At 39.5% G+C, this 25241-nt stretch overlaps 1 protein-coding gene across 1 annotated transcript in view; it reads left to right on the top strand.

Moving 5' to 3' along the window:
- FSHR (follicle stimulating hormone receptor) overlaps positions 1-25241 on the top strand; it is a gene marked incomplete at both ends in the record, with an annotated part of 80979 nt that overhangs the window by 28423 nt on the left and 27315 nt on the right. Inside the window, one exon of the mRNA XM_082049420.1 lies at positions 867-938. Within this exon, the coding sequence (XP_081905546.1) occupies positions 867-938 (72 nt within the window). The remainder of the gene's footprint in view (positions 1-866; positions 939-25241) is intronic.

Here is a 25241-nt window from a genome sequence, read left to right on the forward strand (position 1 = left end):
GTGCTCACTGCCTATGAATGATTACATTTGTGAAAGAAAATGATTACCCAGATAACACTTTATTTCTCCAAGGAGTAGTAGATATCCTCCCTTTGATCTTCTGAGTGCCATCAGAAGTTCTCTCATCCTGTTTGTTTATTGTAATAGAAGAAGATGAATCCAGGTTAACAAAAATATTTATATGATATTTTAAACATTTTTTTCATAAAGCATATTCTGTGACCTTTAAAAATGATTACAATGTTGTCTTGTTGCATGATCGAGTTGTGTATTCCGAAGTCCTAATTTATGGCACATTATGAAATAATTTGAAGAGAGACTGAGAAGCAATAAAAGGTATTAAAGTTGCACTGATGGGAGATAGTAACTGACTCCTTAAATTATCTGTGCAGCAGGTTAAGCCTTATCTTGCATGAGCATGCATGTGCCAGCTTACAGCCTTGTGTAAGCAGCTCACCCCAGCCTGGCTCCACAGGGCTGCTTCACCCTGTGCTTGAGTATCTCTCAAAAGAGAGGTCGAGATGAGAAAGATGCTGTCTCCTCCCAGCATGCAGCAAAGCTGTGGTAATCGGGGCTGGATTTCTTATTGAAGCAAACAGGGAAATTGCAACTCCTGACAGATGCTTTTTCCCCTGAGCAGCCGCAGATGCTGAGCAGCCCAACGCTGCGCTGTAATTTCAGTCTGGGCAGGCAGTTGGAGTCCCATGAAGCCTTTGAACTTGACAGCTGTATTGAGACGCCAAAGCCTTCAGGCTGGAAACTATGCTTGTACCAGTGATAATGGCTTCTCCTGTGCTGACAAAGCTGCCACACAGTCCAATGTTGTAAATAGTGAATAATCACCCCATTTTCTCTTTTTTTTTCAGGAGATTTGTCCTCACCAAGATAAGAGTCATTCCAAAAGGAGCCTTCACAGGACTGGGTGACCTAGAGAAAATGTACGTATTGTGTCAATATTTACTAGGAAGCAACTATTATATTTTACTCGAAACAGCAGTTTCTTATTGTAGCTCCTTTTACTGCCTGTGAGCAAGCCCCTATTTCTGAGCTTCATCATATTTCTGTTTAAAAAATTTGAAACCTTTTTTTAAGAACATGTTCCAAACCACTTTTGTCATAAACATATTTCTATATCAGCAAGCAGACAGTCCTTGATCAAAGATTTTGTTCAGCATGGAGTCTCGTTGCAATTAATAAATAAAGTGCCATAACAAAAGATCACGGAAAAATGATTATTTTGAGAACTTCATAATAGATCTTAATAAGCCAGTGGAAGATCAGGGAGGAAAATGCTGCTGTTGGTAAAAGGGCAGCTAAATCTTTTTTCACTAATGAAGAAATAAGATTGTTTTTTGCATGTTCAGAGTCGGCTAGCATGATGTATGACAGAAGTTTCTTAAGGGTGATAGGCCTGAAAATCTTAGCACATAAAGGGTGTAAGCATTTAATATCTGTGAATTTTAGCAATAAGCCTGGAGATGTAATTATGAGCACCTTTGATGAACAGATGTATCATGTATTCATTAGTATACTATTGTGAATGTATTGTAGCCCTCCATCACTAGAAGGGAAAATCCTTAGTAAAGTGTTTCCTACTATTCTTTAGTCACATAAAATTCATCCGTTAACTGGTGCTAGCACCAGAAATGATAAATGTCACTGTCCAATTCAGGGGCATGTACACTTCTTCTAAATTATTTTGTGTATAAGGAAATCACAGTATTTTGTTCAGAAGCACACCCAGGACTTGCACCGTGACAGGAGAGGGTCACTAACAGGCTGTTCATCCAAGACAATTCTGAGTGGGAAAAAGTATTTTAACATCAGTGCCTTTTTTAGTGCTCTGAGTATAATGGCAAAACTAAAAAGGAATTGATTGCTGACATTTCTCTACATCATTTCTACCCTTTTCCTTCATACTCTTGCATAAGTAAAGAATTTAGCAATAAGGTGAATACACCAGAAGGTATGGTGAGGAAAGGACAAGGACTTTGAACCTAGAGAAGTACGGATGGATGAAGAACAAGCAGTGAACGTGCAAGAAGGATTGAAGAGCTGCTGGTCAGCAGCAAGTGGTAAAGCTCACATGGCACCTGACTTTTTCTGAAGCATGAGATCCATTTCAGGGCATCGCCGTAGGCTCAAGAGTCTCCTATTGGCACATGGTACACACTAAAAAGCCTCTAGTTGCTGTATCCCACTCATGGATCTGGACCCTCATAACCCCACCAAGCACCACTGTGAACAGTCATTTTTCTTGAGAAAACAAAGTTTGTTGGTTTTGTTTCAGTTTGGTTTGGGTTTGGTTTTGTAGAGTTTTGGTTGGTTGGTTGGTTGGTTTGGGTTTTCGTTGTTATTGTTGGTTTGGTTGTTTTGTTTTGGTTTTGCTTGGTTTGTTTGTTTTGTGGCCAAGAGTTACCAGTGAGGAATAAGATCAGCTCTTAGTCCACAACTTTTGTTGACACTTGCTTCTCCCCAGTCCCGCAGGTTTTATTGTAGCCTAGTTCTTGTGGAAAATCATTGAGCTTTGTGGACTATGAAGTGGGTTGCAAAAGTCCATTGTAAACTTCTCCTATTACCTTTAATTACTCAGAAACCATATGTCAGATACGTATGAAGGTAGCGGTTGCAGTGAACAGGATGTCTCTAAGTGGTGATTTACTGACAACCAAAAAAAAGTATTTATGGAAATTAGCTTGGTTTGAAAATGTATCTATGTACTATTAGTACACGGAGGAGAAATGGGGATATAGTTTATAGCAAAACATCCTTGAAAATACAAGTGTGATAAATATGTAAATGAGACCAATAAACATCAACAAAGTTTCGGTATTTGCAGATGACATGGCAAACAGATAAAATTTGAAATAGCTCACAAATCCTAAACCTAACCCATAAAACATTCATCAGAAATATTCATGATAATGTAGGGACAAAAATGTGTAATCAAATGATAGATTTGCATATAAAAACACAGCCTTTATATGAAAGCCTTTTTAATCTTGCAAGATCATGCACAGAAAGAAGATTAAAGTAAACTGTAGTCTATTTAAAGAAAACATCTAATAATAATGTGGTACCTCCATATGGTAAAATGTGGGTAGCCTGAAGTATACAAATGAGATACTTCAGTGTAAGTATACGTATGTACTCACCTAGAGCTAAATAGACTAAAGATTAAGAGAGTGACAAAATTTCCCGAGTGTATTACAGAAGAAAACCAGTATCTTATATAGTTCAACATATCTGTACACATTATTTTAATCATTACTAGATCATTTCTAATTGTGTTTCTGAGAAAGGGGTAGGTTTTAAATCACAAAAGTTTCAAGGAATCATGGTCTTCGGCATCATTCATTTAGGATGAGCTGTTTCAATACAAGTTAAACCAGAGATGAGTCTTCCATGAGAATCTCAGTTCTCTTGTATTTACATTAAAAGTGAAGGAAAACTTTTGAATACAGTGACCAAAAATTTCTAGTTTTGAAAGAAAAATCATTCAATAACGTTTTTCAGTGTTCCTGCTTTCTGGATACATTTTAGTTTCTTCTTAAGCACCTGAATAGTCGAGAGCTTTGAACAAATGTCCTTTGCCACAAAATATCAAATACTTCTAGTCTGATACTTCCAGTCAGACTCAGTCATGGTAGTCAGGAAAGATCCTGTTTGTTTTCCATTTGGACTGTCAAAGGACTTTCCAAAATGCGCAGCGGTGACCATGACTCCTATGGAAAACCATAGTGTGACCTGGAAATGTCATCATGGGCTACCTAATCTGCCCTCCCTTGTGAATGTCCAGTTTTAGATACCAAGCCAAAATCTTTTGGTTTTTTGTCGATTTTGGCCAAATACACACATAGGGAGAAGAATAAAATTGTCACTGGAATATTTTAGCCATTCTGAATTTTTGAAAGAATGAGAGCCCATCTCTAGCTTGTCACCCATCTAAATCCTTTAAGTTACTGGAAAACTATTAAATGTCCATTCTGCAGACTTTCATGTAGAGAAACAACTTTCCTCACATATGATCTAGCAGAAAGAACTTCTTTGCTTCTTAGATGAAATGTTTAAAGTTACGGAATAAACTGACAGGCTCTAGTCATCTGAGCTTTCTCCTACTAAAGGTGCAACTTGAATGTTCTTATAGAAAACTACTTCAGAAACCCACAGATCTGAGGAACAGCCTAACCAGCTTATTACTAGTTGGTCTCCAACTTTTTAGCAGCTTTGACTTCATGTTAATTTAACAAATAGTTATTCAGCAGATTAGTTATTCTCAAAACATGGTTAGCCCGCTTCTAAGTCTTATACAACTGGAACATGGCAGCTCATCTGGACTTCTGTTTAACCAACCTGTTTACATTCCCAGAACTAATTAATGCTTCAGTTACTAAAGTAAAAAGCAGTGCCATGTGGGCACATATCAGGCAAAAATCAATTAAACATGCTCTACAGCTGCTCTGTCATCTTCACCCTGCACTAAAAATGCTTAATTTGGAGGAGAGACTGTCTGACGCAATATTATGCCTCTCTTTTTCTTTTGTTAAGTTGCCTCTTGTTACTACAAGATAGCAAACTAGATCTGCGAATGTTGGTCTAACAAGACCTGATCAGGGCTTTGTATTTACAGGCAGTTTGGTCTGATTGTTTTACCCGATGCAAGCCAAAGAGGCTTCACATTTGTACCCTGAGGCACAGTCCCCTTGAAAATTCATCATCAGTTATTTATTCTTTTCAAGAGTTTAAACTAAAACATAATGCTTTGTTTCATCATTCACTCTCTAATCTGTGTATGGCCCAAGGAAATTCAACCACATGAATGAAGCATTTCTTGAACTAGTAGATATAACGACAAAAAAATCCCACCATTATTGTCCTTGTTTTGTATTTTGGAGTAATAGGAGAAGGACATTTCTTTAACATATTTTGGCAAAGATACATTTTAAAAACATGAACCATGCTGTGGTTAACAGAGCTTGGTGAGCTAAATCCTTGATAAGCTCTGAAAATCCTGGAAAGTTAAAACTTTTTGGGTTGAGGGAATCTGACAGAGTTGACACTCCTGGAAACTGAAGTCTTCTGTCTGTGGAAGACAGTAGGAATACGTGCACCAGCTGTCTATAGTTACATCATTAATTTCAAGAGAAAATAGCTTTGAATCATGTATTTACTTAATCACTCAGTTCATTCAAACTTTTATGTTTTTCTTGCTAAGGCTGTTAATCCAGTGACAGTTCACATGAAGAAAAGCTGCTGGTCTGTGACCTAGATACATGAGCACCAGCTTATTTCATATACAGCAGTCTACCTGATATATGATGCTAAAAGCTATCCCGTTTGCCCCTGTATGCTAAAAAGCAGGTCACACTTTACTTTGACTTAGTTAGGTCAGACTGACTTACATTTTATGTTTCATCTAAACTGAGTTGTGGTACTTTAAGGACATTGGAGACTGATCAATAGAATATTTTGAGGCATGTGCTAAAATACATTGCTAATTCAAGGCTAATTCAAGGAGCAAGATTCTTGGTTTGACTGTAAAAATCTCATCAGGAAAATTTGGCATAATGGGAAGTCTTCACTTTATTTAGCAAGTTTTAGCAACCTGACAAATTGGCAGATTCACCATCCAGACCTCTTCAGCAGTAGCCATCAAAGCTGCCTGGGCTAGCAAATGGCTAAGGGATGTCCATCATCCCATGTGCTCCTGAAAGTAGTCTCTTTCAGCTCCAGCATGTGATTCTGTAACACATGGCAGTATATGGCCCAAAAATATGGGAAGGAAGAGGGAGAAGTAGAAATCCCATCATCATTTAAGGATGAGCAGTCTGTGCCTTCTACTACCAAGAAGGCTGGTCAGTATTTTGCAGCTTCTCCAATTTTTCTTGCACATTGTATCACATGATGCCTCACTTAGTATGAAAAGGATGTGATTAAATAAGATAATAAAAGTTATTTTGAGAAAATGGTTAGGATTCAGTGTAACCAAGACATTTGGGAAATGGTTCTAGGCAGGAGATACTTTCTATCTTTGGCTGCATCATTTGGATAAGTCTGCTTTTTTTTTTTTTTTTTTTTTTTTTTTCAAGAAGCAAAATATGGATTTGCAGGATCTGCTGTGATAGATAAGTTAAATAGTGCAGGTTTACAAAAATATTTATTTACATCCCTAAGGTGAAAGGGGGGCATGGTGCATTCTGTGTACAAAAATATGTACTCTATCAGGTAACAATCATACTTTGGTAATAAATACTCCAGGGCCTATTCTCAAGGTGCAACTCCATGGATATTAAATTCTAATTTATATTATAGGAAGTTATGTGTAACATTCTGCATCTTAAGGGCAGGACATGAAAATAAGTATGCTACTTAATGCATTTAAATTAGTCTAAGTATGCATTTTCTCTCAGGGAATAGAGGACTACAGTTCAAAAACATTAAGGCAAGTAACCAGCACTAGCAAAGAAATTCGAAGTTCAGGCTGACATAACAAAGAATAAATGTTTTAATGGAGCCACTGTTATGATACAGGACTTTCCTCACTCTCTGTCTGCCTGGTCTAACCCTATGCAAGCCAGCAGGCACTAAAGGCTGCCCAGGCATTGCGGGCTGGTTGTTGGACACTGAGCAACCACAGGAGGCTTCCTGGTTCCTCTGAGTGGACTCACCAGGTCCAAAATGCTCATGTCCCTCCTGACTGTCCATGTTTGATAGAGGTCAGTGGTTTTGAACTGGCTCTTTTCTATACTAGAGGGGTTGTTTGCACTTCAAGCCTCTGGTTCAGCAGTAAAATCATGTGAGAAAGTTCATCCTCTGCTATATGTGCCATACACATTCCTTAGCCCAACAGCATCAGGGTGCCAGTCTTCATTTGCCCATTGCTACACTCTGCCCTTTGAAATGGGTTGCCACAAATGGGATTTGAAATGCAAACAGCTATGCGAGCTTCTCCAAGGTGTTCCCTAAGACCTTGTCAGTGGAGGAGTTGGGCAAAGCACTGCTTTGTGCTGCTGTATGTCCATATGGCCATAAGCAGCTTGGGTACATCTTTTTCTCAAAGGACTGGAATAACTTCAGATGACTCTTCTACAGCCTTTGCAAATATCATCCCTTGGACAGCAAGCTAAAGTGTTTGGTATGAATACATAGGAAGCCTGGTGTGTTCTTAATTCATTTCCTGCAAGTAGAAGCTATGCAGCATGTTCTAAATGTAATTAGTAATGAACAAAGACTAGGTGGTTTTATTATAATCTATAAATGTTTTCCTGCATCATCATCTGGCATTCTCCTTTTGCCTGCCAAATCTTATCTGTGGAAGAGATCTTCAACTCACAGTTACTGTGCAATTACAACAATGTGAAGTAGACATTTATTATCCACATCAGCAACTCACTGCTCATTACCTGAATTCATGAAAGATGAAAAGTGGGCAAATGCTTGTGTGAGTTCCCACTCTTCTTTAGGAGGAAACTTTGACCCAATGTTCTTCTGCCTTCCTCTACACAAACAAACCAGATACAATTAAGTGCAGGCTTAAATGAACATAGCTCTTTTGTGTATCTAAATGTGGGCTCCAAACTAGTCCCATTAATTCAAAATGAGATTTGAGGGTCAAATGAACGTTTTTGAAAAGAAAATGTCTTAACACCATGATCAAAAAATGTCTCCAAATGGAAATGGTAGGGATTATTTTAAAAAGCATGGGGAAAAAAACAGGAACTATCCACCCAGATGAATACATACTGTTTTCCACCAGAGGAATAATGGAGCAGGACAAGACTCCTCCGTCTGGATGGAAGACCTTTGACAGGTGATATTGATGTGGTCTGTACAGTCAGGTTTAGTATGGGGAAGGTGGACAGCAATGACTATTCATGCCCTTCCCAATGCTATTACCAGAGAACAGGATTTCAGATAAAACTAGTAAGTGATAAATAAAAAAAACCTGAAGGCGATACTTCTTCACACAACGCATGGTTCAGCAAGGGAACTCTGCTTCAAGACCTTGTTGATATCAAGAGTCTTCCTCGTAAAATCAGGGGAAGAAAATGTGTCTAGCCTACTTACATACTAAACACAAAGCCTTGAGCTGTAAATCACAAAAAAAAGTTGACTGAGTATTTAGAGGAGCTTTATCAATAGGCCTGCCCTGCTCTTGCACTGGGCCTCCCCTACCACCATCAGAGCAAGACACCTGGGCTGGATGGACTTCAGGTTTGGCATGCTGTGGCTGTTCATGCAGAGGTATTTACTTTCTCCATTCAGTTTTGGAAGGCAGCCTCACTCCAGGTCCTTGCATCAGAAGCATGAAGCTGATTATTGCAACTCACAAATGTAGCAGGGAGCCTCAGAATTGACAGTCATCCTGTGGTGCAGAATTAATACTATAATCTTTCTTCTTTTCTCCTGCGAGATACGTTTTATGCATACTGAAGAGGCTGATGTGTTTGCTAACTGGCCAAATTTCTGAGATTAATCTCAAGGGTTTTGTAGTGATTTTCTTGTTTCAAGAGGAGCCAGAACTGGTTTTGTAAAATGTAAGATGGCTGCCGGCCCAGTCAATTTTTTTTCCTAAAAAAAGTGCCACTTCACTTCTTCAGGTTCCATCTCTTCCTTCCAAGAGCTTCACTCTAGTTTGAAGTAAAGGAAGTTTTAAGTTGTGGTTTATTTTGAGATTCTTGTAATTTCAAAGTAGAATCAGTGACATTGTAAATTACTTTCTAAATATAAAAGTACACCTTTGCTAAGAAACATAAACCAGTTCTTATGCTGGGTGAACAATACATTTATTAAACTTATATATGTATATCAGAAAATGAAATCAGAACTCAAAATTGGTGATTCTAATTATGTTTTATGTTTTCAAATGTAATTCGTAGGTCATACAAGGCAAAAGTTGTTTCTTCTCGTGGTGTTTCAGAATATGGCTCTGATTAAAATAATTACCTTTTTCTTGTTAAAATAAGGATATTTGGTTCTAATATACAAAAAAATAAAAAATGTATATTAATTAGATATTAACACTGAAATTTCTGGAAAGAATGTAAAATAAAATGTATTGACTTGAAAATGCAGGGAATTGAAAACACAAGATTAAAACTAAATAAATTAAGTAGCAGTAAAGTCAACAATTTTTTTAAGAGTTGTAAGAGGATTATTTTGAAAGAGCTTCTTTCTTAAAAAAAAAAAAAGTCTGCTTTCTTGTGTAAAATCGAATAACAAAGCAATTCTGAGAGGAAACACACGCATTCAGAATTACAGTGGTTGCACTTTACTTGGTTGTTCAGCTCAAATATATAACACCTTCACCTCCACCACCTGCCAGGCAGGCTAGTTAGGGTCCGTGTCTCCTGATGCACTGTGGTGCTGTGCTGGTGTGAGTCGATGGGAATTCAGGTGACAGCATATCCCGAGGGGTATTGAATACATCTATCTTCTGCCTTTGCTTTAATACGGAGGAAAAAAAAAAAAATAATAATAATTAGAAGGGAAAGTTCTTTTTTTCATGAGAAAATGGGGTTTTATAGGATTTTTTTTTCTATTAATCTTCTGTGTATATCTATCTGTACCAGTGACTGAGTGCAAAATGTATGACCTACTTGAAATTGTGCCCGATTTGCTCTAAATGGGATTTTCCTCAATATTTATTGTTGCTGCTACTAAATATTGTTTGTTAGAAGGAGGAAGGCTGGCACCAGATTGGAAATGGTAATTCAATTTCAGGAGGATTTCAGAAACACCTTCCCATATTAATTTTATTCAGCTTTTCTGTTTATTTTAGAAATAATGTTAGTGGAATTGGCATGTCGCAATGAAGAATTGTTTCCTGTCTCTATACAAATGCTAGTACAAACCTCAGCATTTATGGGAAACAAATGTTGAGATGAAGTCAAGACATTTATTTTCTAAGCAGGAGATGTTGATTCTCTGACATTATTGCTCCATGGCCTTTATTTTTATTATGCGAAATGATTGATGTGGATTTAATCATTATTTTGATGGCTGCTTTGCTCAGTGGAGAGGCAGTTGAGCATTTTATCATTATTAGTGAGCTGCATTTTGATTTTTCTATCAAAGACACTGCTGGCCCAAATCCATCCCAGGTGTAAAACTAGAGATTTGTTGTGCCCATTGTTTGTTTTGTGACCAAGCCAAGAACAATTTGGTCACAAAATAATGTCAGTAATTGTTTTGATTTCTCAAGCAGGAACGTGTTTTTGATGAAGAGTTCCAGATACGTGCTTGATTCTTAGCAAATAAGAGTGGTGTACCCTCTGTGAGTTAGCTGCTTACTGCATGGTAGAATGTGTATGTATATATACATACATGCACACATGCATATGTGTATACATACATATAGAGTAGTCTGGAAAAGATTTAAATTGCTTGAATTTAGAATGGAAGACAGATACTAAGCCATAAAATGTTTCAAATGCTTGGGGAGCCAACACCACAGATGGAAATAACAAATGATTGTGAGAGAAATGCAGACTGCTGAAAAACTGTTGGTGTCTGTGCATTTGCCAATGCAGTCAGCAAAGGATTAGAAGCTGAGAAGAGGGACAGGTTGGTGGCTCTCCTGGTTCAGGACCTCATCCATGAGAGCTGCTGGTTCCAGTTGTTGAAGGAGGACATTCAAGTGAACATTTCTGAAACAGTTATGGAACAGCTAATCAATATGGAGAATTTATTTTGTCCGTCTCATAGGGTGTTCTCCTCCTCTGAGGAGGAATGCACCTAATAACAGCCTGTTCAACACAAACTCTTAGAATGGTCTCTCCGTGTTGCCTTTGTGCTGTTAAGTTTTTCCACTAAAACAAGGAATAATGCAGAATTTCACTTGTGGACTGAATTAAACTAGTCTTTGTTATTTGGAAGGATCGTTTGTTGTCTTGCTTGTCTGCTCAAGAACATAAAGATTTAAATCTGTATCTGGAAATGTTCATCCTTTCTACTGTGATTACGAAGTGAAGGTTCTCATTAGATATGCCTAATCCTTTCATCAATCTTATCTTTTATTTAGAATAAGATTTTATGATGAAATGTTTCCCAGCTTTATTTTCCATGTTTTTAATACTTGTGTGCTGGATTTTTAAGATTTTGGCTTTTCCCATCTGTGCTGTGAGAAGGGGCAAGCACAATATGGTGAAAAGGATTTCCTTATTTATTTCTTCTGTTGGCAATTAGCTAATGCTCTTTAGGAAAACTGGCAGCATTAGAGCTCCCTGGAGGAAGTGGGACTGGGTACTGCCTTTGTGGGCTAATGAGCATGTTCAGAGGGGACCAACTTTGAGGTGCTACAAGTGGCAGGAGGTTTGCAGGCCAGAGAAGAATATGTGCCACTCTGAGACTGTGCTGGGGAGCAGGGAGCAGCCCCGGAGGTGGTGAATGGGGTTTTGCAGGAGATCTGGTCAGAGCTTACTGCAACTCAAAATAAGTCACTGAGGAACTCCAAACCTCCTCCAAAGGCACTGAATGTCAGGGAAGAGTGGGTATAAAGTCTTCTTCATTCCCTTCCATCTAACCAATTTCCTTTGCATTTTTTCTGCTTTAAGCTATTTGTCCTAGTTTATATTCTGATAGAAAATGTATTTTTTGAGTTTGAAATTCATTTTTTCCTTCTTTGGGGCATTCTGTACAGAGGAAGATCTAGACATATTGCCTCAAACCTCTAGGCCTAAAGTGCCATCGTACGGCACTATCCAGACTGTCTCATTACATTTTCCCTGTGTACTGTGTCGTGATTCCTCCATTCCCCAAGCCCAGCCCACTGTTTGGGCACCCAGCACTGCGAGCTGGGACGAGCAGAGGCTGAAAGCACAGGTCTAGTGGAGATGTAACCTCCGGCAGGGAACAGAGGAGAGACACAAGGGGCAGTACATTTTTACAGAGGCAAGTAAATAGAACACAGTTCATATGTGACAGCCACGTGCTTGGGCATAATTGACAACGCACACTGTTTATTTTAAAATAAGCTTGGTTTTGCCTGTGTTACTTGGTAGCAGACTTAAATGTGCTAGCAAGTGGCTTCTCATGAGCTTTCATCTGTTGCTACTGATGAGTACCAGAGCCTGTTTTGTATTGCCAGGATTCAGAGTATCTCTGAATAGCACATTGTGTCTTCATCCTACTGTGCTGCCATGCACTGTGCTTTCAGGGTAAGAGATAATAGGTTACTGGAACAGGCTGTAAAAATGAGGGGAAATTAGTGCCACCAACGGGCAATTGCTCAGGTCTCTGGAGGGAGGACTCCTAATGGGATCTCAGCTAAGCGCTGCACAGGCTTAAATCCCAGAGAGCATCTTCCATGAACTGTCCAGTCTCACCTTAATTGAGGTTTCAGGGATCACTCCTACACAGCAAGATTGATTGTAGATGTAGCTACATTGATAAAAACTATAACATATTTATTGTTGATTGTGACGGTGTGTAGTCAACATCAGTCCCAGAAATGTGAAAGTAAGGTCTCTTTTTATATGCAGATCTAAGGATGCTTCTGTTCTCCACATTTTGTGAATTTGTTAGTAGGTTGAAAGCTTTCTGCAATCTGGGTGAGTGGCAAAGCTCTCATTTGCCATGGCCTCTTTTGTTCATTTCTATGAGTAATTGCAGAACAGTTACCATCCTTTAGGGAAGATTGTCCAGGAGCCTGCTCCTCTTCTTCTTGCCATTATTGACTCTCAGGAGCCTTTTCAAATAGAGTTTACTCCAGCACTGACCTTGTCTGATCGTATTGATTGTTAGTAACTGTAGGCTAATTAGGAAGCAAGTTGCTATGGTAATTCTTGAGTCATACATATAAAGAGAAAACACTGCTAAAACCACTAGTGCATGGTGACTATTAGCATAGTTAAACAAATTAAAAAATATAATTCATTCAGATTTATTCTGGAATTCAAATGAAGATACAATATGTAGCAAAAAAGTTTTACCCTTGCTACCACATTTTCCTCTTTCATAGTCATTTTGTTCTTTTATTTCTCTGTTGGGTGAATTATGCATAATTTTAGGACTAAATGACAAAGTAGACTTTGGGTTGTTCTCCACATCCCCCACCACACAGCCCACACAAAATATGTCACAACAAGCTTCATGTGGCAGAAGAATGACTGAGGAGGAGGGTTGAAACACCCCAAATTTCTAGGTCACTTGTTCATATCCTGTCCACATGTGTGTGTTGAAAGGTTTCTTTTCACACGGGTAGGTTGATGGCTTGCATGTCATGAGACTGTGATCTCAGCCTGTGCCCTCAGGAGATGGTGATTCATTGCAAGCTAGAGCAACTACAGCTGGCTTTTGGCAGCAGCCTCTTTTGGCCAGACTTTAAAATGGCTCTGCAATGGAGCTGATGTCTAAGTGGGTGACGATGCTCCATTGTGGGGCACTATAGGAAGGCTGGATGGCTTTGTCTTTGCTGTGCCTCACAGAATTACAGAATGGTTTGGGTTGGAAGAAACCTCTTGAGATCATCTAGTACAACCCCACTGCTAAAGCAGGTTCACCTAGATCACACAGGAACACATCCAGGCGGGTTTTTAATGTCTCCAGAGAAGGAGACTCCACAACATCTCTGGGCAGACTGTTCCAGTGTTCTGGAACCCTCAAAATAAAGAATTTTCTCCTCATATTCAGATGGAACCTCTTATGCTTCAGTCTGTACCTGTTGCCTCTCATCCTATTGTTGAGCACCACTAAAAAGAGTCTGGTCCCATCCTCTTGACACCTGCCCTTGAGACATTTGTAAGCATAAGATCCTCTCTCAGCCCTCTCTTCTCAGACTCAGCTCTCTCAGTCTTTCCTCATAAGAAAGATGCTCCAGACCCCTAATCATCCTCATAGCTCTCCGCTGGACTCTCTCCAGTAATTCCTTGTCTTTGTTAAACTGGGAAGCCCAGAACTGGACACAGTACTCCATATGTGGCCTCACCAGAGCAGAGTCCCTTGACCTGCTGGTCACATTTTTCTTGATGCACCCTAGGATACCATTGACCTTCTTGGTCACAAGGGCACATTGTTGACTCATGGTCAACCTGTTGTAAACCAGAACTCCCAAGTCCCTCTCTGCAGTGCTGCTTTCCAGCAGGTCTACCCCTAAACTCTACTGGTGCCTGAGGTTATTTCTAAGCTTGCCCTTGCTGAATTTCATCAGGTTCTTCTCTACCCAATCCTCCAGCCTGTCCAGGTCTTACTGAATGGCAGCACAGCCTTCTGGTGTGTCAGCCCTTCCTCCCACTTTGGTACCATTAGCAAACTTGCTGAGGGTGCACTTAGTCTCTTCATTCGGGTCATTGATGAACAGGCTGAACAAGACTGGACCCAGTACTGACCCCAGGTGAACCCCACTAACTACAGGCCTCCAACTAGACTCTGCACTGTTGATCACAACCCTCTGAGCTCTGCCATCCAGCCAGTTCATGATCCATCTCACTGCGCACTCATCCAACCCACATTTTCTGAGCTTACTTATTAAGATGTTGCAAGAGATGGTATCAAAAGCCTTACTGAAGTCAAGGTAGACAACACTCATTGGTCTTGCCTCATCTACCCAGCCAATCATACCATCGTAGAAGGCTATCAGATTCGTCAAACATGATTTCCCCTTGGTGAACCCATGCTGTCTACTGCTGATAACCTTCTTTTCCTCCCCATGCTTGGAGTTGACATCCAAAATGAGCTGTTCAATCACCTTTCCAGGGTTGGAGGTGAAGCTGACTGGCCTGTAGTTTTCTTGGTTGTCCTTCTTGTCCTTTTTGAAGACTGGAGTGATGTTGTCTTTCTTCTAGTCCTCAGGCACCTCTCTTGTTCTCCACAACCTTTCAAAGATGATGCAGAGCAGATTAGCAAAACATCTGCCAGCTCTCTCAGCACTCATGGGTGCATCCCATCAAGGCCCATGGATTTGTAGATGTCCAGTTTGCCTAAATGATCTCTAATCTGATCCTCCTCAACCAAGGGGAAGTCTTCCTTTTGCCAGACTTTCTCTCTTACCTCCAGGGTCTGAGATACCTGAGGGCCAGTCTTAGTGGTAAAGATGGAAGTGAAGAAGGCATTCAGTAACTCTGCCTCCTCTGTATCATCCATCACCAGGGCACCCACCTCATTGAGCAGTGGACCTACATTTTCCCTAACCTTCCTTTTCCTGCTGATGTATTTGAAGAAGCCATTCTTGTTGTCCTTGATATTCCTGGACAGATTTAATTCCAAGTGACACTTAGCCTTCCTCACCACATCCCTGTATATTTTAACAGTCTCCTTATATTCCTCCCAGGTGGTCTTCCCTTTTTCCACACTACATAAAAATTGTTCTTCCACCTGAGTTTCAACAGGAGCTCTTTATTCATCCATGCTGGCCTGCTACTTCCTTTACTTGATTTCTTGCTCATAGGAATGCATCGGTCTTGAGCTTGGAGGAAGTGATGTTTGAATATTAGCCATCTCTCTTGGACCCTCCTACCTTCTAGAGCCCTATCCCATGGGATTCTTCCAAGTAGGACACCGAAGAGGCCAAAGTTCACCCTGCTGAAGTCCATGGTTGCAATCCTACTTACTGTCCTGCTTCTTCCACCAGGATTCTGAACTCCACCGTTTCATGGTTGCTCCAGCAGAGCCTGCCCCCAGCCTCATCTGTGGATAAATGGAAGATCTTGCCAGTGAATTCTAATAGAGTTTTTTCACCTTATTTTTAACTAAATGTGACCCTAAGGAAAATGAACGGCACTCTTCCCTGTTTAATAGGGTTCTTCCTTCTCCTGCTTTGGCACCCTACTAACTAGTCATGTCACACAAAATTCTCAGCTCTCCTAATGATTCTCTATCTGCACAACTTTAAGGAGGAGGAGGATATAAGAGTATGCATCTTGTTGCTGGCTTTCTGCACGGTTGAATGATGAGGCAAAATGTATCTAGGAGAGTCACAGGACTAGATGAGAGATAGGAGTGTGTTGAATTCAGGTCATATCTGTGTGAACGTGAGTTTCTCTGCCCCTCTCAGTCTTCACTGGAAGAATGTCCCTAAATTGCATTTAGCAGCACACAAAGAGAGCAGAAATGCAGCCACTGTGTAGCATGATTCTCTTTTAACAGGTCTCATAAATAAATGGAGTGTGCTCCCTATGACTTCTTGGGACTTGTATGCTTACAGAGTTGTGTTAGTTTAACTGAAAAAAAAAAAGATATAAAATTGATTAGAAATTACGAAGTACCATTTAAAGGAAAAAAAAAGAAGAAAAAAAAAAAAAGTGCTTAAATGGATTAGGATTAACTAAATCAGAATAAAGTTACTCCAGCAATAAAACCAAAGCATCTGGTCTGGGGCTTTGTGTTACTCCTGTAGAGACAAGTCCTGAGCCTGCTATTTTGCAGCACTCACTTAATGCTACTAGTAATTCATCCCCCAGGGGAAACACAAATTAAAAGCACTTCTACCTAGCTGCTGCCTAATCTGTCCTCACCAAAGGGTCCCATGGGGCACAAGGGATTCACCTGGGGAATTTCTTAACCAGAGCTGTCCTGCAGAGCCTGCAGAGATAATAGCAAGAGTATACTGAAACCTTGTTACCTTTGTGTAGAAAAATGAGGTGTGTGCTAGCACTGCTGGTTGCTTTCTCTATGGTGTACCTTTCTGTATGTAAGAAAAACACACTCCTGTCCAGTGCTCCAGGCCAAAACCTTAGGGGTTTCAGGAAGTTCAAGATAGAACATCTTTCAGAGGGAGCTCTGATATTGTTCCACACTATGTGTTATATTTGTGTCTTCGTTTTCCCATTAAAATAATCCAAAACCACATGTTTTGTTTTCAGTCTGATGGAAGAAAGAGTATAGCAATTGTCTTTTAATTTTAAATTCAGTATTTAACATATACACAAAACTGTAAATCTGAAAACTAAATTGCTCTTGTATACTTCTGCGTCCTTTTGAGTATTGAGCTATGTGCTTTCTAGTGACAATACTTATTTAAAATTACAGGATAATATACACTCCTCTAAAATGTAGAATGTTAATGGAATTGAAGATCTAATATATGAAATAAAAACAATGGATTTCCATGCTTTCTGCTGCAAAGTCTGAGATCTCTTTCAGTCTCAACTAAAGTAATGGTAGTAATGAGAAATGATGGATTTAATTTTATTTTTTAAAATTTTTTAGGAGTATTTCATCAGCATGACTTTTCCAAATGATGATTTTTGTGGTTTGGGATCTCTTCAGCATTTTTTACCCCCCCCCTTGTCAGTAGTGTTTTTCCAAGTGCTTTACTGGAAACAAAAAAGGTTTTGCTAGCCTTGTGTACTGTAAAAACACTGTCTGTTCCAGTTTATTTACATCAATAGAGGAGGCCAGACAGAAGAATATCGTAAGTATATGCAGTGCAGTAGAGCAAAGGAATAGACAGAGCAACTTCTAAATAAAACATCATGGTTTTTTATTCAAACCACGTTTCTTGTTCAGCCTCCTTCTTCAAGTGGTGTGGCTGAGGATGAAGATTCCTCTTTTCACTTGATGAAGAAGGAAGAACTACTTCAGATAATGTTTTTTGCACCTTGTCTAGCTCCAGCTTCTTCCTATGTCCCCAGTTAGATATGACCCAGAATAGCATGGAGGAAACAGGCTCCCAGGGAGATCAAAGTGCTCTTATGTGGGAGAAACAGGTTGTTCCCATGTGGCCAGGAATTGCCTTCAGGTTCTCAAGGGTTTTGCCTCATTCCTACCGAGACTCCTCTGGGGGAATCAGTACTGAAGCCTCTCCATCAAAGGGCTGGCTCCAGCCTGAGGCCTTTCATATAAAAGCACTGTAACAGTAGATGACAGTGGGAAACCTGGGTTTGTGTAGTGTTTCTACAAGCCTGAGTTACACAGCACAGTTCTGGCAGAAGCCCTTCTTGGAGTACTTGAGCAATTTCCTTGTAAATGGAGCTGATGTGCAGAAAGGCTGCTGTTCATTGATGTTAGTGACTAAGCACCATCATGTGGCCATAGGCCTATTGTTTTCATTGCTTTTATTACAATACTGTGTGCATGCACACACAAGCATAGAAACATATTAAGGGGTTAGATTTTGGCCCAAGTATTAGGACATGTTCCATTCACCCCATTAAGACTTTCTTATCTGTGTGCAGTCTTGCAGATTTTGCAGATCAAGAGGGTTACTTTTCTCAGGGAAACTCAGGTAGAAGCATGTGATTTTCCAGGGTTTCATAGGGGAGATCTGTTTAGTTATTTGTCAAATGAGATTCTAGATATATTGAATCAAACTCCTTATTGTTGCCATTAGCCCCTTGGCAAAAAGATTAGGGATTGTATGTCATTCCCATGTTTCTGTAGTATGTCATCTATGCATCCTCCAACACAGAACCTGCAGATTTGGGCTTAGTGGTAAGTTTTTCTGCTTATAATAGCATAGCGTTGCACTCTTGTTTTATAAGGCTCTTGGCTCAGTATCTTCTTGCTAGTGCTCGCGTTTTCTCTAGCAGTCTGCTACAAGGAATAGGTTTGGTTTTAACTTCAGAAGCATAAAAGAAGATCCCTTTCTCAGATAGGTTATATCTGAGGACCTCAATCACCCAATATTTATGCAATGGGGTCTTGGCTGAGAAAAGAGTCAAAGCTCAAGTATCAGAATTTGTAGGGTCAAGGCCTCAATTATACACAAACCACAAGAATAGTAAGTAGTTGTTATGGAAGAGAAGAATGAATGCAAACAGAAAAAAAGACAGAAGGAAATCTTTGTGCTGGAAAAAGATATTTCACACAAAGAAGGTAATGTTAAATAACAGAAGCTTAAATCCCTTCAGGAGCACATTTGAAAGTTGTATTGGATGGTGTTAGCTGGAAGATGGTGTCTTTATTAGTAACTGTGTTTAACATTAGGCAATGCTAATTTTTTTCTCATGATGAGTCAAATCATGGGGATTTATTTTCACTGAAGTGCGTGTAACATAAGGCATGATTTGCTCTGGTGAATTCTCAGAGTCCTCTCATAAACCTGGGAACATTTTTAATGCAAGAACTGAGGAGTGAGAGGGGTTTTCTCAAAATTTTCCTTCTTACCTAAATAGTTTAATCATGCATATCTGAGGCACTTGTTATTCTGGATCTTCCCGTTTTTGTAACACATTGGGGTTAGTAATGAACTGTCCTCCAGAGGCAACTCTTGCCCATGTGGGCTTTCTTAAAGCATTCCATAACTGTCTGTTGAAGTGTCTGGAAGCATCTGCTTCAAGATGGTCTTTTTGCAAAGTCTGTCACTAGACTTTGGGTCCTGGAAGACATACATTCTCCCACTCCAAGACAGTTTGCCTATTCATTTTCCCCAGAAATTTGTTTGAATCACATTTTGCCCCAGGAAGAGTATCCAGGTCAGGCAGGATTCAGTCTCCTCTGAACTGAGGGTTCCCATTTACTCCTTCAGTCTGAGCGATTATCCCAAATGTAATCTCATCTCCCTAGTTCATATGAATAAAACTATTAATCATTAGCTGGCTATCAAAACCAAGAGAGTACTAATAAAAGATAAGTGGAAATAAATGCTTCTAGCCCATTTCCGTGGAAGGAGTTACAAGGTGGGCATGAAGCTTATGTCAGCATCTTTGAACTGGCAGGTTCCCCCCTTGGCTGAACAACCATCTTTGTCTGCCAGCATGATCTCAAGATCTTCTGGAACCCATCATGTCTGAGAAAGAAATGACATTGCTAGGCTGTGTGTCTTTATTTTAGAGACATTTTTCTGCCTTCCCTAGAAGCTTTCATAGTCAAAGGTAAAATGTCATGATGCCTGAATGCAGGGGGCAGAGGGTACATCTGCCCCAGTGACTGGAAGGCACTGAATTAAAAACCCATCTCTCTGGGTTGCCTGCGTGAAGCCAGCTTTTCTGCAGAAAGCTGCCATTTCCTCCAAACATTCAGTCCTTGCTTGTTTGACTCTACAAAGCTTCCCACCTTTTTCAACTTTTCTGGCAATAAACTAAAACTAGTATGATACATCCCTTAGTGCCAGAGTATGAGAACATATCTATCCCCCCGAACTGTACTTATTATAAAATCAATTCTTATAATGATGTAGCTTCTGCTATCGGATCCAGTTTTTATAATATTCCAATTCTGCAAACGAATAGCACACTTTTTCTGATTAGAGAGACCAGTTTAAAACTGTTAGATGGACAATTAATTTGATGCAATCAAACTATCAACAGACTTTCATCTGGATTTCTGGCATAGTGCTAAAGCACCAATAGAAGTAAAATCTCCTTTGTTTCTGTCTGCTCTGTGAAAAATTGCATTTTATTTTTCCCATGCCTGCACTGATTTATTTGAGAATACGGTGTCATGCCCTCTGGAGAAGGCAGGAAAAAACAGTATTGGAGCCTCCTGATAATCTCCTTCAAGGACTTACATATACATTATTTTTCTCTAAGTGTGAAATCACCATTAATACTCAGTTGGTTAAATGACTATCCCACTTATTTAGTCATGTCAGTACAACGTGTGTATATATCTTCAGCAAAGTAAAGAGATGATGAGAAGAGGCAGTGCTTGAATTCATCTTTGAAATGTCAATAACTGCTAAGATATATTAGCCTGTAACTCCCTAGTGTTCAATAAATCATGACAGGGAGACATGTTTTTCATGTTCACAAGGGAAGTGGCAGGAGAAAGTGTCAAATATCTATCTTTAAAAAGGTCAGAAGTCTCTAATACTTTTAAGAAAAATAGCTTTTCTTTTGTAACCTGCTTAAATCAATGTAGTAGCATTTGGCTGTCACTCTAGAGGGAAGTTTTCAAAACGTGATTTCAAACTGGCATGTTTCTGATCAGATAGAAAGAAATAAGAGCTCCTCCATCTACAACATGGAGACCGAGGTAGCCAGGTGTTAAATTTTTCAGTTCAGACACATCACAGGCTGTTCCCAGGGATGCTCACCCAATGAATGCTGGGCAGGATTACCTGTGTGACACCACACCACTGCTAATTCCTTCTTAAGCTTGACATAAATTGTGGCATCAGTCAAACTATCAAGTAAAACTGACGTGGCAAATTTTTCTAAAGAGCATTTATATTTAAGGAAAGTGGCAGGAAGATAAAAATTTTTGAACTTTTTTTTTTTTTTCCCCTCTTACTTTTTCCCTTAAATCAATGCAAAGCAATGCAAATGATTTGTTGCACTGCAGAGAGCCCAGTGAGGCCAGCTGCTCTGGGAATCAGTACCTGACACCTCCAGTATCACTGCTAATTGTAGGTACCTATAGAGCAAAAATAGTTCACAGGAATCCACAGGAGACTTATGCCACAAAAAAATCGTCCCAAAGGCTGATGATAAAAGGCCAAAAAGCCCAATTAGGATGTATCAAGTGTATAGCTTACGTACGTATCTACTCTGGAAGGGAATCTAAGGAAAGATGCAGGAGTTTGCAGGGAGGGTTCACACGCAGTGCTACAGAGGAGGGCAATGAAATTCCCCTTTGCACCAGGTGCTATGTCTTGGGCAAGGTGCATGCCCCAAAAAAGTGCCTGAGAAACCTCAACAAACCAGGCAACCTCCTCTGCTAGTCTGCCATAGGGAGACAATATCCAGAAAACCATAAATCACACTTGCTGTAGTTGTCATAGAGCCAAGCTCACCAGTTGGGCACCACTTACTCTGTGCCACTCCTGCTGCTAGTATTACAGTTAGTGATCTGCCTCTAAGGTGGTCTTCTGCAATGAGAATACTTTGCTTTTCTTTGACACAAGTTGCCACTTATTCATCTATATTAAACTTCTGTATCCGTATATATTCACACATACATACACACATATTTGTTTTAAATAGATACATTTTGTAGCAATCCCTAACATTCTGTGATTCTGTGACTCTGTCTCTGTCTGTGTGCCCTGCTCTGATCCTGAAAGGAATTCTTATCATAAAAGACATATAAATGTCCAGTCTTTTATTCTTTCATTATTTTGAAATGTGAGACCACTTGGCTGCAAGACCATTAGTTTGTGAGTTTAATACAGTCTTGCTTTTGCTGTAAGACTTTGATTAGTCTAAGAGACTTTTTCCTTAGAGGACTTCAAAGAAACTGCCATGAACTATAAATTCCTTGCTAATAGAATTGTTTAAAAGGCCATTTCAATGTATCTTGATTTTTATGGGTCGCGCTTTGAATGCAGCTGGTTTGAAGAGGAATACTTCCTACATTTCAAGCTGGGCTCTGTCACAGATGTCATGAAGATGTACTCCCAGCCCTGCCTAAGGGCAGCTTTGCAGGCTGAGCTGAGCTGAGACTGTACTGCCACTAGGCAGCACCTTCCTTCTCCTCTTTGTTTTCTGTCTCTCACTACTGTCACTGGCTCTGCCTCTTGCACACGGAAATGCTGCACTGTAGTGAGATGCTTGTGATTAAGTAATAACAATTAGTTTGTTACGTTAGTGGCAAATTAGTGGAATTTTCTTAGTGATGTGATGTTGTCACACCTTGAAGTCTCACATTCTTTTTGAAGAAAAATAAAACCAATCATCCTTTATGCATATATAAAACATTTTTACTGAATAGATTTTCCTCTTTTAGGTTGCATTTGAGTAAACAATTAATGCTTTTGAGGATCACTGTTCACTTCAATAGAGCTGTGCAGGGAGTGGAAACTAAGTTTAGCAGATGCCCAAGCACTTTGCAATCACTGGGTGGTTTGGGGCTTTGGAGGTTTGTTTTTTTTTAAGAAATTGTCCCTGATTGTTTTGCATATCATCTATTCAAAGGCTTACATGCATCAGAAATGATGCCTAAATTGTGATCTGTATTTGCTGTGAAAGCTAGCAGTAAAGCTAATAGTATCATTCATTGCAAACAAACAATGTAATAACAGTCCCATCTTGTCTCGTGATGACATATAATAAGATACGCATTATGAGCAATCATCTGTCTGTGTGTATTTATACTGTAAGACAAATCACTTGCACAAATACTAGCCAGCAATCTCCTTTTTACTGTTTGTACCTGCTGCTGCATGTATTATTTGTTGTCCTCTACAGAGGATCTGAGTCTGACGAATTGGTTGTTTGATGTGAGCAGCAGTGGTTGGTACTTTTAACACCAGAGACAGCTGCATCCAAGCTTACGTTCTTTTGGTTTCCCATGAGCAGGGTGTGCATTTTTTTGCCAGGTATGAATAAATTGTTCGTGCAAACTGTGCAACCAAAATGTCGACTAGTGCTTGCCCACTGTTCACAGTCTGTGGCTGATCCGAACTGAACTTTTTTTTTTTTAATTTATCCTTCTTACCTGAATGACAGCCTGTAACAGGTATGTGTACACCCCAAAGGACAAGAATAGCCATGGCCTTCTGTCAGAAAACAACACTTTAGTGCTGTAAACTGGGATTCATTTGTGAAGAACAGTGATAAGTAAGGTCATCACTAACAGGATTTCCTGGAGAGTGTGGCAGAGGATGCACAATTCATTGCTGGGAAGAGAGGGTCTTGTCCTTTTCCCTCATCCCCTGCTGTCCCCTGAACACAGAAGAAAAAGCACAAAACCAGCAGGGTTCCTGCCTTCTGCCATTGATGAGTTTCCCTTTTGTTCCCTTCACTTGTCTTGAGTGGCCCATAACCACAATGGCTGCAGTAGTTGTTTGCCTGAGCTGGAAGACTGCAAAAATCATTTGAAATAGACAGAAAAAAAAAAATTCTGTAGCTTTTGTACCTGTGAATAGGAATATTAGAATGAAAGCCAAGCATTTCCCCAAATTGCAGAAACACTCCCCTCCTACAAGTGTCATTTAATTCTTTTAAAAACCATGTAGAGATTCATATCTTCCTGCCTCTCTTTCGTTCCTTTCTTAACCACGCGTTCTTCAAGCCTTCCAAAGTGCCGCGGCCAGCTTGTGCCCTACTTTAATTGGATCAGTATCTTCCATTTTCCAAACCAAAAAAAAGCCCATAACCCACCCCAATCTTAGGAAGCCAAAACACTTTCCTGATGCAGAAACACTCAGTTTTAATCATTCCATTAAAAGAGAAGTATAATCTAAGTTGAGTCAAAGTTAGATATCAGATTGGATCATAAAAAATGATTACCCTATTTGTCAGGTGAGGTCACTACTGTATTATGGTTTCTTAATAAACTTTTTTTACCCATATAAGGCCAACAAATCTGCAACATTTTCCTCTGAGCTGTTCAGTGGCATGAAATCTCTTCTAGCTAAATGGATTTGTTGGTATTAAAAGTTTTGCTTTTCCTGTGATTTTTTTTCCTAGACAGCTGCTTTTTAAATTGTGGGGAATGGCAAATATACTGCTGACCATCCAAAAAGAGCACAAGCAAAACTAATCTGAATTTTAAAAGTCTGAAATGCCTCCCATCTTCTAGACTGTAGTTAAGCAAATGAATTGTACTGTCCTGTAAGTACAGTGTAGGGAGTGGTTGCTTCTCCTGTGTATCTGATAATGGATTATTTTTAACAGGAAGACCATAAAAAGTCTTTGAAACATCCTTTGCAATGGCCATGTACCTTGCATGACACGAAGGAATCCCAGTCTCAGTCAAAGTATTTTGTTGCTGGGGAAACCTAAATAATGAAGAGAAACATGTCCACTTGTGAGCTGGTGCTTCAGCACTGCTAAACACACCCAGATCTCTTTGCACCCTACCTACTTATTGTCAAACCTCAGGTACTTTTATTTTCTTTTTTTCCAGTGAGTGTAGAGCTCCCAGACCAAAGGAGAGCTGAATTTCTTCTGTAAAAAACCTTGAGGAAACAGGAGGGAGAGCTTCTTATTAAAATAAAAAAATATCAAACCACTGAGGCATTTTTTAAAGCGGAAAAGGTCAGATGAGTAACTTAACTTCTTTTGCAAGGCTTTTGTGTATCTTAAATTGACAGGTAATTTGTCAGGTATGATTCAGTTGTGAGAAGGAAGTAGAAGACATTTTATATTGCTTGTAATAATTTTTGTGATTATTTTTTTGGCTTTGTACCTATCATTACAATCTATTATTTTACCTCAGGCCTGTTAGAATCTATTTGCAATCAATATAATTTCAAAAGAACAAGATATCCAGCAACAAGTGCTGGCCAGTTTGTAATCTGACTATTTATCCAAGGTTTCATTTCAAAGATGTGCAGAATTACTTTGCCAGTAAAATCCAATAGACCATCACATTATCACTGAGTTATATCTATATTATAAATTTTATTTCCTACAGCTGACCTCAGCCTGGGAAATAGAATTTTTGCACAATTTCTAAGTCTTCTGGCACAGCTGTCT

The sequence above is a fragment of the Streptopelia decaocto genome (assembly GCF_964273445.1).
Source record: "Streptopelia decaocto genome assembly, chromosome: 3".
In the NCBI taxonomy this organism is placed as follows: domain Eukaryota; kingdom Metazoa; phylum Chordata; class Aves; order Columbiformes; family Columbidae; genus Streptopelia; species Streptopelia decaocto.